This window comes from Manacus vitellinus, unplaced genomic scaffold (assembly GCF_001715985.3).
Source record: "Manacus vitellinus isolate BGI_N305 unplaced genomic scaffold, ASM171598v3 scaffold_14_pilon, whole genome shotgun sequence".
In the NCBI taxonomy this organism is placed as follows: domain Eukaryota; kingdom Metazoa; phylum Chordata; class Aves; order Passeriformes; family Pipridae; genus Manacus; species Manacus vitellinus.
The window spans coordinates 1,589,890-1,607,494 of record NW_021939063.1 but is presented as its reverse complement, the minus strand read 5'-3'; the positions used below and the strand labels follow the sequence as shown (position 1 = coordinate 1,607,494).

At 45.7% G+C, this 17,605-nt stretch overlaps 1 protein-coding gene across 12 annotated transcripts in view; it reads left to right on the top strand.

Moving 5' to 3' along the window:
• The window catches only part of ITPR1 (inositol 1,4,5-trisphosphate receptor type 1), a 163,531-nt gene that overhangs the window by 17,074 nt on the left and 128,852 nt on the right, over positions 1 to 17,605 (top strand). For all 12 annotated transcript variants that reach the window (XM_029958405.1, XM_029958404.1, XM_029958403.1 and 9 more), the window contains one exon: positions 1,080 to 1,150. In XM_029958405.1, coding sequence (XP_029814265.1) covers positions 1,080 to 1,150 — 71 coding nt within the window. The remainder of the gene's footprint in view (positions 1 to 1,079; positions 1,151 to 17,605) is intronic.

The window sequence follows — 17,605 nt, the reverse complement described above, 5'->3', positions numbered from 1 at the left end:
AGTGTCTCTGATCTCTGAATTTTCATGCACTTGGTTGTTTTCTGTAATTGTTGTCTCAAGATGCTCCCTGCATGTGACCAGCCCCTGCAAGGAACAACTCTCATATTCTAGGTCTCAGTCTCTCTCAAGTTGATTCTGCATGGGAATGGACCTCTCAAACCTTTGACCTTGGAGTTTTACTTTCTACTTCTGTGTAGAAGCCTCTTTGACAGATTGTTTTTTCGGGGCCAAATTGAGTCACTGAGGATCAAATCAAACCACGAAATGTTGGGTTACAGCTGCAATTTCACAATTTGGAGGTGGTGTCACTAAAAGTGCAATTCCACCCCGATCCAAAGTGTGCTGGGGGCAGAGCAGTGGGAACAGGTGCCTCTTAACTATTCCCTTTATTCTGTGGGGTTTAATTGACCCTCTGGGGTTTTTGCAGGTGTGTGTTCACACAAAGCTCAGTCCTGGCATTCCCTATTGGAATCTCTTGGCCTCACTTGTCCAGCTCCCCTCCTTCCTGGTAGAACAGGAGGAGGTTGGCTTGACCCCTTGGCTCACCTTGTGTTTGCCTGGGGAGCAGGAGGGTCTGTCTGTGCCTTCCTTTCTCTCAGGAGTCAATCTTTACCGTGGCAGTGACTGTTCCTGCCATTTTTTAATACTTGAGGGACCACAGGGTCAGTGTCCAGTTTGCATAGTTGTCATATTTTGCTGTTCTCTGCCCATATAAACACATTTTGAGCGTGACTCAAATCTGTCCAAGAGGCAGTGGCTGTTCTAAGGGTGTCTGTCACCTCCCTAGAATATGGGCTGTTCTGTCTGCACCTCCAGGAGGGGACATAAAGATGATGCAGAACACAGAAGCAATGACTTATTTATTGTCCCACCTACCAGGAGCATAGCTCTGGGCAACAGTACAAATTAGCTGCATGCTTCTGACCAAGATCTGGCATAAGATGGCATTTGGGGAATGTCTTCTGCTCAAGTGGCCACTCGGATGAAATATTGCAAGTGAACCACTTTGGTTTTGCTAACGAGGACGTGGGGAACTGCCAGGGGGATAAAATCTCACTTTGCTGCTCATTTCTTTGCAGCCTTGTGGATGATCGGTGTGTTGTGCAGCCAGAGGCAGGTGATCTTAACAACCCACCCAAAAAATTCCGAGGTAAGTCGGCTGGACAGCTCGTTACCCTGCTGGTTAGAAATGATTCTTCACTTTGTGCAGCCACGTGGAACGATTTCTGACCTCTCTGCTTTCTAGAGCATATTTTAGTGTCATCTCCTTCCATGAAGGACAACTCATGGGGGGAAAAAAAATACCTATGTGTGAATGTCTATTGTGGTTTAACCTGAGTTGGCAACTCAGCCCCACCCTGGTGGGATGGGAGAGTAAAAGTGAGAAACTCGTGGGTTGAGGTGCAGACAGTTTAATGGGTAAAGCAAGAGCTGCACACACAAGCAAAGCAGACTAGGGAATCTTTCCTCACTTCCCATGGGCAGGCAGGTGTCTGGCCATATCCAGGAAGTGAAAAGAAGGCTTTGTGAGGGATGGAGATGGGGCTGCCAGTTAAGGCTGCCTTTCAGATCTGTCCAAACTTAGAGGATACCTGGAAATTTCCTTTTCTTTTTCTCCGTTCTGTCCCGTGCTTTTCAATTACCCAGAACCAAACCTGTCTCTGAGAAGAGGAAAATAAGAAGGAGCAAATGTTTGCAACAACTATTGTTGTCTGACCTAACTGGATATTAACCACCTTAGGCTTTGCTTTCACTCTGCCAGGAAACTTCTGCTCAGTGATAAGAAATGAGTGCCTGGTGCTCTGCACAGCTTGGCAAGGCCTGACTTGTTTAAGAAAAGTCTCAGACAGGAAGAGAAGCACTAGCTGGGATTTTGTTTGCAGAGACCTTGGAATTCTTTTTTCCTTTTTTTTTTTTTTCACCCCTTGGATGCATCTTTTACCCAAAGGATAACTCAGCCAAATAGTTTGAAATGTTGAGCTGGATCTTGTTGTTGTTTCAGATGTAGCAGCAACTGTGTGTCTCGTTTCTTTGAATGAATCTTGTTCCCTTGGTTATGCTTTGCCTTTACCAGGGTCTCAGAATCACCAGGATTCTGTTCAGGTGTGGCCAGAACTGCAGGTGATTGCCCTTGAAAATCATGTACCTTCTGTGCTGCTTGTTTTGCTTGCTGTTCTTTAAGTGCTTTTGGTTTTGTTTTTTTTTTGCCATGACATGAAGATGTCTCATAATGAAACTCTTTTAAAATATTGCTGCAGTCTGTGAGTTCTTGTTGGGGTTTTTTTCCTCCCTTTTTCCTGGAAAACTAAAGAGCTGATAATTCAAATGCTAAAGAGGCAACCTGGGGAAGTTTCAGTATTCAGTGTTAAGCTCTCTAGAAAAGAGAACAATGTTGTTATGTGAACCAGAGCCTTGACTCGAGGCATTTCTTGATGTTAAAATCACAGGAAAGAATAAAACCAGGTTTGACTGAGACTGCTGAGTGTAGATGGAGGTGGAGGGAGAGAGGGAGAGAGAAAAGAATGAAAAAAGGCACAGTTTAGGAACTGCAAGTACAGAGAGACGTTTGTCTGACATAAAACATTGTGGTTAGACATTGTAAATGTTCTCATATTACTTATAATTTATACAGGGAGGAAGAATGGTGTGAACCTTTTCCAACCTTTGTAGTTACTTCAGTAAAGCTTTCATGGGGAAGTTTATGCTTAATGGTAAATGGCAACAAAAGTCATAAAATTTTAGGAGGCATTTCTGTTATTTATACACACACTTTGCAAGTGTAGTCTGAGATAAAATGCTTTCTACGATAAGTATGTTCAGAGGAGGCAATAATGAAGTTCATCACCCCAGAAATGGATAATACCCCTTTTCTGTGGTGAAGCAAAGGCCCCCAAAGGCTGGTCTGGGGTTGCACTGGGGGTTCCTGGCAAGGTGAGGACCCACAGCCGCGTTCCTGCAATCTCAGTCAGGGTTTTTATGGCCTCTCACAAAAACCCCTCCCTTGCACGTGGAACTCGAGGCCTCCCTGAAGGGACACTTACCCAAACAGCAACATTTACATCTGGGATATACAGCAGCAGTGGGAAGATGGGATGCAGTTGTGTCAGTGTTTAGTTTTGTGACAGGGACAGCAGGGCAGTGCCATGAGGTGCCTGTGGGACAGCCTTGGCTGGGAACTGCTGGGCAAATGTTGTTCTGTCCTGCAAACTTTAACATGGTGCCCAAGGGTGTTCATATATTGTCTGGAAGGGGTAGATTTAGGTGGGATATTGGGAAGGAATCCTCCCCTGGGAGGGCGATGAGGCCCTGGCACAGGTTGCCCAGAGAAGCTGTGGCTGCTCCATCCCTGGAAGTGTCCAAGGCCAGGCTGGATGGGGCTTGGAGCAACCTGGGCTGGTGGAAGGTGTCCCTGCCCATGGCAGGGGGTGGGACTGGATGGTCCTTAAGGTCCCTTCCAACACCAACCTTCATGGGACTCATACAAGTCCCCCCTGCTGATGCATTGCTGCAACTGGAAGGAATGTTTAAAAATCTCATTAGAGCAAAACCAAAAAGAATCAAGTGGGAGTGACCTGCATTATACCTTCACAGAGGACTGGAAAAACACTGCTGTGAATTTATACCTGGTTTATGTCTCTGTGTGACTCCCCTTTCAAAGCAGCTGTGCTGTTGGGTGTGCAGGTCAGTCCCATCTGACTTCTGGCCAGGCTTGGGAATCTTCCCTTGTGTGGTGATTTTAAGAAATGTCATTCCGAGCTTCTCAGAGCAGATCTGTCTTCTGTGGGCAGATGTAAAAGAGCTGTAAATATAAATTTCATGCTTAATTGAAGCGATGAGAGATCTCTGGGAGGAAGATTGACTGCTCAGATATGCAGACACGACTCCAGGAAAATTCAGTGTGAAACCAAACCTATCTATCCAGTGGCAGGAGGAATCCATCCAGCTTTTTTTCTCAGCCATAGGTGTTTCAGGTTTTAAAAAATGATGTTGCCTAGGCTACACTTAATCACCTGCATCTCGAGGCAGCAGCAAGGCCCAGTTCTAGAGGGTGGTGGTTTTTCTTTCCGCTTTAGACCCTTGAATGAGAGCAGAGCTGCTGTGCATGAAGTGGTGGGGTGTGTGCACCATCCCTCTGCCTGGAGAGAGCCTCTCCTGGGAGGAGGGTTTGCCAGGAATGCTAAAATATGAGTATATTCTGTCACCAAACACTGATAACCTGCTCGGGGTGTGAAAACAGTCCCTGCCTGGGGAGTGTGTTCCTAAAAGCAGCCACTTCCCAGCTGAAACGGAGGAGGGCTTTTTGTAGTAAGTCCCTGCTTTAAAAAACTGTTGGCTTGGAGTTGTCCTGGGGAAAATGCAGCGAGGGGAGTGCTGGGTGGAACAGGCTGATGTGCAGCAGCACGGACAGAGTCAGGGATGGGAGGGATGGAAACATCCAGGCTGCTGGGAGGGGAGGCAGAGGCGTCCTGAGGACACCAGGGCCTGCTTTGTTGACAGAAGAGGCTGACAGAGGGATCTGGTGGTGGTGGAGCCCTGAAAGGAGTGAAGTGCAAGAGAGAAAATGGTCGGTAAGGTTTGGAGTAAAAGTGTAGATGAGATGTTAAAAAATAAATAAAAATTCAGTGTATTAGATGGAAAAAAGTGAAGTGCTGGAGATGAAAGAACTCCAAAGGAAGGTGTTGGTCCAGAACCCTCAAGTTCCTGTGAGTGTTTACCTGCAGTTATTATTATATTAAATGCTGTGGTGCCTCTTGGTCCTTAAAATATTCCTTTGACCACTTGAAGGTATGAAAGCTGAGTTTTTCTTTCTTCACCCCATCCCAATCAGGATTACAGAGCACCTGAGGTTGGATGGGTATTATGGTCTGTGAGATTTCAGTGGTGTGTTTTATTTTGGCTTTCTGAATCCACTTTAAAAACGGTGTTTTGGGGGTGTTTGGTATTTTTCAAGTGCAGTGTTTCTCCAGCCCTTCGTACTTTCAGCTCCAGCTGATTCGAAAGCCCTCTAAAGCTGCCTTGCAAAACGTGAAGACTGGAGAGTCAATTTTATTAGGGTGTTTCTTTTTAAAAATGTTAATGTGAAAACTCTTGCGAAAGAGGTGGTTTTTTTTTTTCCTTAACTGTTCTAAATGTGTACAGATGAGATTCCTGGAAGAAATCCCACTTGTACAAACCTCCAAAAAAAGAAAGAGTGTGACAGTTCCTTAGTTATCTGCACTTCTGTGAACAGAAAAGGCCTTTTATGTTTTGTATGAAGCTGGAACCGCTGCTCTGATTGCTGCCTTGGAGTGTGACTGTGTGTGAAGAGTGGCTAGAAATGAATTTCCTTTGAACTGGAATGGATTGGTGTGGAAAGAGGGAACTGGAGCTGCCCCTCAGCTCGGCTAAAACCCCACTTCTCACTAGGAATCATTCCTGCCTAAATGCATGGAGACAGATCCATGTTCCAGAATCAAATTGTGACCTGGGGAAAGTGCAGCAGGGCCCGGGGTGGGTGGGTTTGTGCTTCAGCTGCTCTTGCTGGGCTCCATCAGTTGGTTTGGTTTGTGCCCCAGCTGCTGTTCTGGGCTCCAGCAGTTGCTTTGTGCTCCATCAGTTGGTTTGGTTTGTGCCCCAGCTGCTGTTCTGGGCTCCAGCAGTTGGCCTGGGTGTGTTTGCAGGGTTGCTCTGTGTTCCTTTGTGCTGGAGCTCAGCCCAACGTGTTTGTTTAATGCAAGACGCTGCTACTACAGCAAAACAACAAAACAAGCTGTCTGACAGCCTGCTCAGGAAATTCCTTATGGCTCGGATTTGGGATGCAGAGCTGCCTGCCAGCCATCCAGCAGCTCTGCAATTGCTGCATGAAACTCCAGGGAAAAGGGCATGTACTGGGTTAATTTGTCCAGCAGCTCCCTCCTTCCAGAACATTGTTTTAGTAGTTGCTGGGCAACACTCTTTTTTTGGCAAGATGTTCAAGGAATGAACCCATATCTTAGACTTAAAATACCCTCATGGCGAAGCAGAAGATGAGTAGTTCAAATTCTGTTTGTTCTTTTGATCCCAATCCATTCCCTGTGCTCCTGCTGCCTGGAGGGGTTGGGGGCCAGCACTGAGGGGCTCAGCCTTGGGCTGCAGGTTCATCCTCAGCAGCAGAAATCACTTGGGCACTACAGAGCTTTAATGCAGAAATATATATGCATAAAAATACATTTAGTATGAATCATAGAATGGATTGGGTTGGAAGGGGCCTCAAAGCCCACCCAGTGCCACCCCTGCCATGGGCAGGGACACCTCCCACTAGCCCAGGTTGCTCCAAGCCCCGTCCAACCTGGCCTTGGACACTTCCAGGGATGGGGCAGCCACAAATCTGTTCCAGGGCCTCCCCACCCTCACAGTTTTGATGGGTAAGTCTTAAATTATCCCTGTGCTCGTTGTTGATGGAAGTCAAAGTGCTTCTCCACAGCAGAAATGGTTTATGTTTTGTCCTTCCTGGCTTGACCATCGATGGTCTGAAGCCCCTGCACTCCTGCTCTGTGTTACATGAAGGGAACTCCATGTGAAGGAAAAATATGAAGGAAATGTGATTTATGCAGGTCTGATAGGGGCTCTGGAGCTCTGTTGCTTATACATGCATTATTTACCCTTATTTAGTCAATGCAGTCTTGTTTGTGCTTTGGCATTAGGGCTGAGATTAAGGGATTTTTTCAGTTGAAGGGTCACAGACGTAGTTTTCCTGAACACTTCAGAAAATTGAAAAGCAAACTAAAACAAATAACCAGATTCTGCTGCCTGATAGTTTTGGAAAAATATGATCAGCATATAGAGAGCACTTTGTAGGCACTGAGGTGGTTCAGTGCCATCCCCTGTTCCTCAGGGGTTTTCTGTGGTGTCAGCCTTCAGGTATCCTGTGTTCAGCTTCCAAAAAAGTGTGGCCTTGAGTCCTGTTGCTCTCCATGCACACTTTTCCAAACCTACTCTGGATAAAGTGATTATATCAACCGTTTAAACTTTGATGTGAAATAATCCTAATTGCTGGACTCTCTGCATGTCTCAGAAGAGCTGGGGTGGGTGTTTTGCTCAGGGCATGTTCCTGGGATGGTGGTGAGGAGAACACAGGGATAGACCTGAGCTCACAGCCAATTTTGGGCTCCTTTTCTTTCCTGAACATGGAGTTTCTAGTGCTGCTGGAATGTTTGGGTACATTAATTATTAAGGTGCCTGGATTCCTTTAAGGAATATTTAAAGTAATGTCTAAATATGACCTTTTTTCACTCTGATAACCAGATATTAGCAGCTCAAATAGCAGGATTCGTTTTTCATGCAGGAGGCAGAACACTTGAGGCTGCTTGAGTGCTGAGGCCAAAGCTTAGCACAAGGATCTTAAAGAAAAATACATCAAATCCATCACTTGCAGTGGAAAAGTGACTTCTTTTTACTTTGGGGATATCTAAGACACATTAAAAGGCACACTCTGAATACCAAAAGTAGGAAATGAAGTCACAACAGTAAATACCCTCTTAACTAACTTCTCTCTTTTATGGCCAATCACTATAAAAAGAAAGAATTATGTCCCTTTCCCTGTTTCAAAAAGAGCACTAATATGATGATTCAGTGTAAATTCAAAATAAACTTTTAGGTTTGTGTGATGGAAGAGAAAAATGGTGAAAATACAGTCTCTAATGTATGCCAGTAGTTTTTTTTTAATTGGAAATTGAAGCATTGGGCATTTTGAGTAGAAAAAAATCCTTCAATCTTGCTGAATTAGGATGTTGTTAAAATCTAAAATACATTTTGCTGCCTCGACGAGGAGTCTTTCAGTACCATCCCCAGTATTTATAGAACTGCACTAGAGAACTGCCAACTGCTTGTACACATTTGAATGTGCTGCCCTTTATGTGATGGAGAACTCCTGAATCCTGCCTGTGAATTGTGAGTCCTGAGCCCACTGTAGCCCACGGATGGGCAGATGTTGGGGACAATTGTCACTGTGGCATTTAGGTATTTTAAAAAGGCTGGGAAGTTGAAAGTGTTGCATTTTCCTACAGGCAAATGTGCTTTGTATCTGCTAAGGCTCGGGGCACCCTGTGAGAGGAGTCCTGGTCAGGAGGGATGCAGGAATCAAAGGGAAGGATGTTTTTTTTTTATCATGGAGAGTGACTTGGGAAGTTGCTTGCATTTAATTTCCCACATTTATTGCACTGTGGTTCCTTACTGTGAAGCCACACAAGTTTTAGTGCAGTTAGTGGATATTTGTCATGAAGCACCAGGACATCCCAAAGACATCCTGACTCAGTGATCCTTTGTTGCCCAGAGAGCTTGTGGATTCCCATCCCTGGAAGTGTCCAAGGCCGAGTTGGATGGGGCTTGGGGCAACCTGGGCTAGTGGAAGGTGTCCCTTCCCATGGCAGGGGTGGCACTGGATGGGCTTTGGGATCTTAAAAGGTTGGAAAGGATCTTTTCCAAGCCAAACCAGTCTGGGATTCTGTGCTGATGTGCTGAGCTGGAACAGTGGAAACATGACTGGCTAAATAGTCAGTGGTTTAACTGAGGTGTATTACCATGTTTTTTTTCTGTGTCCTGGTGATGAGGTTCCAGGGCCAGTGGGAAGGGTCTGATGGCACAGGTCAGGAGGGTCTGTTCAGCTCTGTCATACCAAGTTGTGGGCAGTGAGGAGGAGGAGGAGCTGGGTCTGTTGGAGCACAAGGCACAGGCTGTAGAGATGTGCTGGATCGTGTTTTCATACTGCTCTGTGCCCAGAGTCCTGTGGGCAAACAGCTGCTGCCAACTTCTGGTTTTCAGGTGCTTTCATCTTGGATGTTTTGCCTGGAGATGGAGGCAGAGCAGAGCCCCTTTGAGACAGAGGTGCCATTAATACACAGACTGGGAACGTGGCGTGAAAACCGATCTGCTGGTTCAGGCACTGCAGAAGGAGGGGGATTTATTTGGACTCCAGTGAGAAGTTTGATCTGTGAGAAGCTTGAACTTGTTTGCCCATCTAAAAATGTGGGTTGTAGTTCCGGGCAGGGCAAGGGGGGAAGGTGCTGCTGTGGTGACCGAGTCCCAAAAATGAAGAAATAAGCGAAATGCTGGTTTGAACATTTCATCCCTTCTCAACTCTTGCAGCTCCGAGGCTTTTCCCCTGTGGAAAGTTGAGGGTATTTCAGGTAGGATCAAGGCAGGGATTGCCAAAAAGCAGTGCTGAGCTATTAAGTAGAGCAGTTCTGTTAATAAACCTACCCCAACCTTGTAGACAAAGGAGTACTGTGGCTTTGTTGCCATAGTTTCAGAGCAAAATCTGACCTTAGCTACAATAACATTCGGTTAGAAAGAACTAGCTAATCAGTTTTCTAAAATTAGTGTGTTCCCTAGTACATAAGCCAGTATGAACAGGATATTTAATGAAATATTATACTTAGTCACAAGAGCCCAAGGGAGTGAAATGCCTTGATGAATTGTGGGGGTGGGGTGACATTGGTGCATATTTTTTAATACAGCAAAGTTATTAAAATTTGTGCCTTGCTTAATATTTAGGGTGGCTCAACTGTTGGGTTCTTCTCCATCTCTTTTGCTCTGTTGCTTTTGAAGGCTCTCAGAGTGTGTTCTGTGAGCTGGGAAGATCCAAGTGTTGGCGAGTCTCATCAATCCCAGGTGCTTCCAGAGGGACTTCAGCTCAACTCCAGAGCTGGTGCTGTGCTGTCTGCTGGCACAGCCTGAGGGCTCTGCAGGGGAATGAGTCTTGCTCATACAGAAAGATGCAAACAGATGGAGAAAGTCATGAAGTTCATGGGGGGAAAAAAAAAAGCTGTTTGTGAGGGCAGCAATCTTCCAGGTATTGGGAACATCTTTAGCTGTTCACTGGTTATCAGAAGTGCTGATCAATCAAAGGGAGAGAATCAGACACTGGTTGGTAAAGTCTGGTGTGTAAAATACTGCTGCCAGTCCAGAACACCTGAATGAGAGGGTTATTTATTGTGCCCAAGGCTCACTGACCTGGCCTTGAGTGAGGTTGTATCAAACTGTGGTTTGAGCCAAAGACTGATAATTGGCAATATGGGAGCTCTGGTGAGTTATTGTTTTCTTATGTGCAAGTTGGTTATTTGGGTATTAATATAAAAAAATATGTGATATGCTGAGTGAGCTGTCTGTTCTTCACTTTTCTTTGAACTGAGGTTCTGTGGAGCTGTGTTCCATTACCACTTGGTGCTTGAGAGGCCCAAATACATGGGAGGAAGATTTAGACAAGGGGCATCTCAGTGATGCTCCCCAGTTTGGTGGTGGCTCTCATTGTTCCTGTGAACCAGAGCAGGTTACCAAGGAATTGTCACTTCTTCTGGCAGGGCTTTGCAGTTAAGGTGAAAAGTGCCTGTAATTAGTCAAAATCAACTGTAATTCACTTAATACCTTCCCCAGGACTGAGCTCTGGACTGTCCTGGGTGTGTGGGGTGACAAACAGCTGAGTTTGGTTCACAGAAACACTTCTCCCCTGGAAGGTGCTGATGGTTCCATAGCTGAGCTGTCTCAGGCACATCCTCCTGGCTCTCCCTACTTTGATGATTCCTGGTACAGCTCAGTCACAGGGAGGTGTGATCCATAGTCTTGGATCTTCCACTGCACACCCAGATCAGCACTGATGCTTCAGGGTTTCTGTTTTTCTGCCTTCCCCAGTGAGCATTAGGGAATCGTACCAGGCTCCTCAGGTTCTTTCCCCTTTGCATTTTTGTGTGTCCAGGTTTGATCTCCTCTCACCCCTTGGCTTGCTGTGCTCAGGAGGTGTTTCATTTTTCAGAGGGAGCAGGTGAATGCACTGTGACACCCCTGAGGAGCTAATCTGTGTCAAACTCCCCAGAGAGTCTGTTCTGTATCATCTCACATCTCTTGCTTTTAGGGCAGAGTGCAGTTCTGTGCTGTTTGCAGTAGCAGTAAGTTACACTAAAACCTTCGATTTATTTTATTTAAAAAATGAGGTTTTATATTTTGAAAGCAGTTCCATTTCAAAAATACTTTCAACTTAGGGCTAAGTACCCACACCAAAGGAGGCCTTCCAGGCACTGTGTCCAAGTGCCACATGGAAGTCATTAGTCAAAGAGGAACCCAAGTTAAATAATTTCACTTCTCATTTTTTGGGCAGCCTGTTCTTCACTGAGCAAGAGCCCTGACTGCAGCAGTGGTGTCTCAGGGAAGTAAAGCTGTAAGTACTTGTGTTTGAGAGCAGTCAGAAGGAAAATAGTGAGGCTGCCAGCACAACCAACCTTAAAACTGTGCTGTTGGGAGAGCCAGACCTTGCCAGGTGTCTTCAGCAAACAGGCTGTGACACTCACATCCTCCTCCCCTCCCACACTGCTGCTGGAGATGGAGTATCCTGTCCTTCCCCTTGCAGGATTTGGATTCCTCTTTCAAGATGTAGTGCTTAGTGTGTCAACACCTGAGTGTGAGCTCTCTGCTTCAGTGAGTGCTGCCTTCAGAGCACCCCCAGCTGATCCCTCAAACTCCCTGTGATTTGGGGCCTGTCTGTAGAAAAACCTCCAGTTTTTCCTGCAGAACTTTAAAGTTTCTTATCCAAATGCCAGGAGAGAAGTGAGCTGTTGGTGAAGGTTCTTGTCTCTGAAAAACTGCTTTGCATTTTTTTTTTTGTTGCTGCTTTGAGGTCTGCCTTGGAAAGCACCTTACTGGTTCTTTGGGAATAAACTGGGAAATGTCTGTTTGTTCCCTTGCTTGGCAACTGGCTGGTTGGGGGGGAGGGAGTTGCAAAAATCCTGGATTAGCATTGAGTGGCCCCTAAGAAATGTGTAAAAGAAGCCTTATGTCTCACATGAGTGAGACATTACAGATTGACTCTGAGCACAGTGTGCCTCGAAAATTGTATTCTAATGAGCAACTATTCAGTCAGAGAGGGACTTATGTGTGAGGGGCAACACTTCCTTCCTTCCTAATTTGTGAAAACAGTCAGCCCCGAGCTCTGGGTGTTGGCAATTATCATCTGTTCTGATTACATCATGTACAGGAGTTCAGTGAAAACATACCTCCTTGTGTGGTGGTTGCAGAGCCTTTCTGGAGCTCTCAGTCAGATTTTCAGAGTCAGAAATCACCCCGAGCTCTGCTGACAGCAGAGAAACAGTGACACTGCTGAAAATGCTGCTGCAGGATCCTCCCTGCTTTGACAGAACAAGTTCTCCCCGAGCTGGGTTTTATTAAGGCTCTGGAGAGCTGTGCTGTGCAAAAGCAATCTGGTGGCACTTAGACCTTGCGTTCGGTGAATGTCAACCCTTCTATTTGTCGAGGTTAAAAATTATCCAAGGAAAAAAATAAACACAGAACTCGCAGGCATGAGGAAGTGAGGGAGCTGGATGAGGGAGCAGCCATCCTGAAAAGGAAAAAATCTGAGCTAGAGCTACAAAAATCCCTTCCCTCCCCTTTGGAGCAGCACGTGATGTCCACCCAGCACCACTCCACTTGGCTTTAAGCAGCCCCAGGAGGCAGAGTTTGGGCTGGTGGTGGCCCAGAGCTCTCTGGGTTGGTTTGGGTTAAGGATTCCAGTCCACAGCTGCTCCTGCTGCCATAGAGCTGCGTTTTACTGTCAAAGAAACAGGGATAAATCTCAGTATTACTGGAATGTAACTGGTACCTCTGTGGGAAGAGGAGGAGTTTAGTCCCCTCTCTGCAAATGTGAGGGGAAGTTGTTGGAGCTCAGGATGAAGGGACCAGGGAGGGCTGAGCTGGCTTTGACGTCAGCGTGTTCCCAAACTCCTCCCAAAAGCAGGAATTGCAGTGCTGATCTGGCAAATGCTCCACCAGTCCAGGCTCAGAGCTTTGATTTACCAGCACCACAGGCCTCAGACAAAGGCTGAAGGACCAGGAGGTGGATCTGTGATGTTTCTTGGTACAAAACTTCAGCACAGGCAGAGCCTCTCTCAACCACAGCATTTTTATGGTATTGTAGCTGGATGTTCTTGGCAAAAGCAAGACTTTGACTTCTCACTTGTGTGTTAACATTGGTACTGAAAGTTGCTTTTTGGAGCAGACACGTACGTGTGACTTTGCTGGGGGTTGTGGTGACTTATTCAGTTCTGCCCTTCAAAAGTGCCTTTTCCTTATTGACTAAAGAGCAGATAATTTGTCTCATGTGATTGCCACAAAAGCTGATCAGAACTTGAGGTCCTGTAAGAGTAACTCAATTACCAGGCTTTTCTGGGAGATCAAAGTTGTGTCATTGCTGGCTGGTGTAAGAGAATTTGACAATGGAAATGGGACTGTGTATGCTTGATTTGGAGAATGGAAATCCATCCTCTCCCAGCACAAATGGCAGTGCCCTGTGAGCTCATGGCTTAGGGATTGGAAGGGAAATCTGAAGGCAATATAGATTTTACAGATAATGTTCTTGGTTATTATTGACAAGTTTTAAAGTAAGTGGTGAATTTCCATCCTCCCACTCCTCATCAGGCCTTGGTCATGAAGGATGACAATGAGCAGAAGATCCTTCAAGTCTGATCTGCAAGGTTTAATTCCAGATATAATTTCTTCCATATGCAGTCAGTCATGTGCTGAAAGTTGCTGTGTTTTGTGAAGATTTGGGGAACTTGACAGATGATAACTCTGTGTTGGGATCAGAATTTGCCCGCAGAGAACAATTTGCAGTTTAACAGCTTATTTGTCTTACATTCTCCTCACAGTTTCATATTTACGTGTGTACAAATAAATATTGCAGGAGGAGTGCACTATATATATATAGGTTATTTTATAGTTAATTGTAGTAGCTTATGTTAGGAATATCCACTAATATTTCACATCAACTTCTTTCAATCTTAACATTACGGCTGACATTTAATTTCTAATTTGTATCTGATGGAAAAAATTGAGAGGATGTTTCCATATTTATTTTTTAGTATTTAACTGGAGTTCCCTTGGAAGATCAGAGCTTTTTTTTTTCACAATAGCTGTTCAATCTTCCCAGCCCCCCATGCTGAGCTGTGAGGACCTTGAAGGCAGATGAGCAGCAGAGAAAGCCATAAAGGGAACAAATGCAATTAGATTTTTGCTCTATGAAGGGTTTGACTGAGAGGAAACCCTGCAGCTGAGCTGAGGCTGAGCTCATTTCAGGATGTGCTTCCAGAGGAGTGTCACAATTCCCTCTGCACCCCAAGGCAGCACCCATTAAATAGGGAAGGAGAAGGAATGGGGGGAGAGAAAGTGGAATAAGGAAGAGAGGGAAGCCCTCAGCAGGGTTTGGAGGAGCTGAGGAGTCCATGTGGGACTCTTCTTCTTCACACTGATGAGTAAAACTGAATGTTCAGAATTAAACAGGAGAAGATATTTTATTCTTGTAACTTCTCCAAGAATCCCTTACTGAGAAAGAATGTGAATATATTCAAGTTTTTCATTTTCTGAGATTCAACAGGAAAAAAACAAAGAGGCACCGACCAAGACCTTGGAGAAAACTAAAAGTTCTTGAGGAAAAAAAAAAGTCAGAGAGATTGGTTCTTGTTTTCAGCCACTTTCCAGGGACAGGAGGTTTCTGTTTACAGGCATTTCTTCCCTTCAGCTTTTTGTGTTAAAGTTTCCTACCTGATGGCTCTAAACCTTTGTGGTGCTTCACTGGGGTTTATTCCTGCCTAAACCTGGGAAGGGATTGGGCAGAGCTCTCTGCATCCCACACTGAGTTAATTCCATCTTGCTGTACCTTGTGTTCCCTTCAGCTATTCCCAATATTTACATTTTCTGTTTTCTTTCTTGTACCTTTTCTATGCAGAAACTACTGGATTTGCTTGTCTGCTCTGGGTTTTTAGAAGTCTGGTGAGCCTGGTCCTTGCTCTGATGTCTGAGGCAGGAGTGAAGTTAAACATCATGTTGGGAGCTAGATATCAAAGTATTCAAAACCAAAAATAAAAGAGGGAAAAAAAGTGTCAGGAAACGGGTTGCAGCCTCAGACTTAAAACCTCAGTAACTTTAAAAGAAAAACTTTAATCTCTCAGAGATTTTGAAGTGCCTGTCAGTGTTCCATCCTTCAAGTCGTGGTTAAAGGCTCATTTCAGAAAACCACAGTGACTCAGCTCCTTTGAATATCTGCTCTGTGGTCTGTGTTGGAAGCTCCAAGAGTTTCTCCCGCCTCCAAGGATGGTTTTTATTGGTGGGTAATTCACTGGCAGTACCTTTTGCACCGTCCTAATTTTAAACAGACTCTCAATATTTAGATTTTTCAAGTGTAAAGGCATAGTGCCCTAATATTGGTGAGTAGAAAGGAGAACAGTTGTATATAAATATTTATTATTTTGCAAGTGCAAAGGTGAGTTTATCTAGATTTTTTGTTTTCAGATGAAGTCTGTGTTACTCTCTACAACACTGCATGTTCTGGAGGGCAGGGCCTGCCTTGGCCTGGGTTTTATGGCCTCAGGCTTCTGGCTTGGGAATGGTGTGGATGGCATGGAAAGAGCTGGTTCTGGACAGAGCTTCTGTGAGGTGACCTGGTGAGAGCTGCTTTTCAATATATCAGGGGGAAATTTTGAGCCAAACCTGTGTAAATACACCTAAACTAGAACTAGCAGACTGCACAGGGAGGAACTCGGGCTGCTCCTCAGTGTGGTTGGGCTGCAATAATCTCTTTATCCCTATTTAGCAGGCAGAAGCCTGAGGGTGGTAGGAATAGATGCTGAGGACTGGGTGTTTGTGGTGATTAGAAAAGGAAGGTGCTCTGTGGAATGACCTTTCCATAAGACACAGGGATCTGCAGGACTTTTAACAATCCAGGACTGAGCTTTGAGCCTGGTGTGGGTTTTCTGTGCCAGCTGCCAGGCTGGGCTTTGGAGACTCCCATGGAGCCAGAGCAACCTCCCAGCTGGAAATGCTGCCTGGAAGGGAATTGCTGGAGTGACCATCCTGCTCTGCAACCATTCCTGGGGACTGTGGTGCTGCTGCTTGAGCCGAGGACACGGGAACAATCCCGTCCTCCTTTCTCTCTGTGTTCCCTGGTGGTGCAGGGAAGTGTTGCCATGGAGGAGAGCGTGGGGTGGGAGTGGGCAGGAACCAGCTGCTTTAGGGCCACTCTGGGAGGGATGGGGGAGGATAACACATGAAGGCTGCTCCTGCAAGCAATCCAAGGAATTTCTTGCTGTCAGGCGTCGTGTGCGTTCCTTGGGGAAGAGCTCTGGTGGCACATAGGGAAGGTGGAGCTTTGAAGTGAGGGGATTTGCTTTCTCCCCATGGTTTGGGAAGAAGTTACAGAGCTACTGGGCACAGTGGCCCTCACAGACCTGTGGTTTTAGCTGAGTGCCTTGTCCATCCTGTGTGCATTTCTGCACCGTTCAGACCAGTGCTGCTCTTAGATGGTGTGGCCTTCAAGGATGTGCAGAACTCTGTGACTTCTTTAAAAGTTATCTGCAGATTTTTAGTCTAGCTTTCGTGACAGATTTGTTGATAATTAAGCAACACTGCTTTACCTGGAGTACAGGGATGGCCTGGCCAGCTGGATGTGTGTGGATGTGTGTGTGTGTTGTCCCTCCTTGTGAGGTCAGTGTTCCTGCAGTTCACGTTGGGTGACTGTGTGCTGACAGAGGCTCATTTACCATGGATTGGGAGGCTTTTTCCTGTTGGTCTTATCCCCACAGAGCAACAAATTGACAGTGCAGGGCTGGATGCAGGGGTGGAATTACACGAGACACCAGTGGGCAATTGGACAACCCCTTTCCTTGCTTCTTGTTGTAAATATAACATAGTGGTCAGTCATGGGGGTGACTGAAGGTTTGATGAAAGAAGTGCTCCTCAACCACTCCCATGCATTAGGAAATGGGAAACCAGGGAAGCAAGAGATCAAGGATGAGTGTAATAGGATATGTCCCTGGAAGTGTCCAAGGCCAGGTTGGATGGGGCTTGGAGCAACCTGGGCTAGTGGAAGGTGTCCCTGCCCATGGCAGGGGGTGGCACTGGATGGGCTTTAACATTCATTCCAGCCCAAACCATTCTGTGATTCCATGATATTCTTTCTGGCATCTCTTTTTGCAATAATTTTGACCCATTTTTGTCACCCTTTTCTAATTATTTCTGAAAACTTTCCTCATTAATCTACTAGACCTTAAAAATGGAGACTGCAGGGATAGTTCCTTCATGAGATTCCATTAGAGTAGAGCAAAGGGTGTTCTGTTGCTGAACTGAAGGATCCATCTGCTACATCACAGTGGGTATATCAGCAGTCTCAGTTTAAACATTTTTAGTAAAAAACAAGAGTTGATTTGTACACATGAGAGGCATATGGCTTAAGGCTTCTACTCAGCAGCTGTTTGGGTGTATTTATTAGTAAGAGTACCACATGGGCGTGTTTGACAAGGAAAACTTGTTCTCTGGAGCGAGGTTGGAGTTTTTGAAGTCAGTCAGTTGAGTGAAGGCTGAAAGCTTTCTGATTTTAGCGGTCATTTGTGTCCCCAGACGTGGGACACCATGTCTGAGAGCGTGGGCTGGCTGATGACAACTTTAAAGACATGTTATAGCAAAGAAACGGAGATAATGTGCATGGAAATCAGGGTGTTTGGCAGTGTTTGTAGTAGTGCAAGTTCAGGGCTGGAATGCAAAGTCTCTGCTGTACCCTCCCTCCACAGCACGTGTACTCTGACCTGCCATCACAATCCCAGCCTCAGGATTTCCT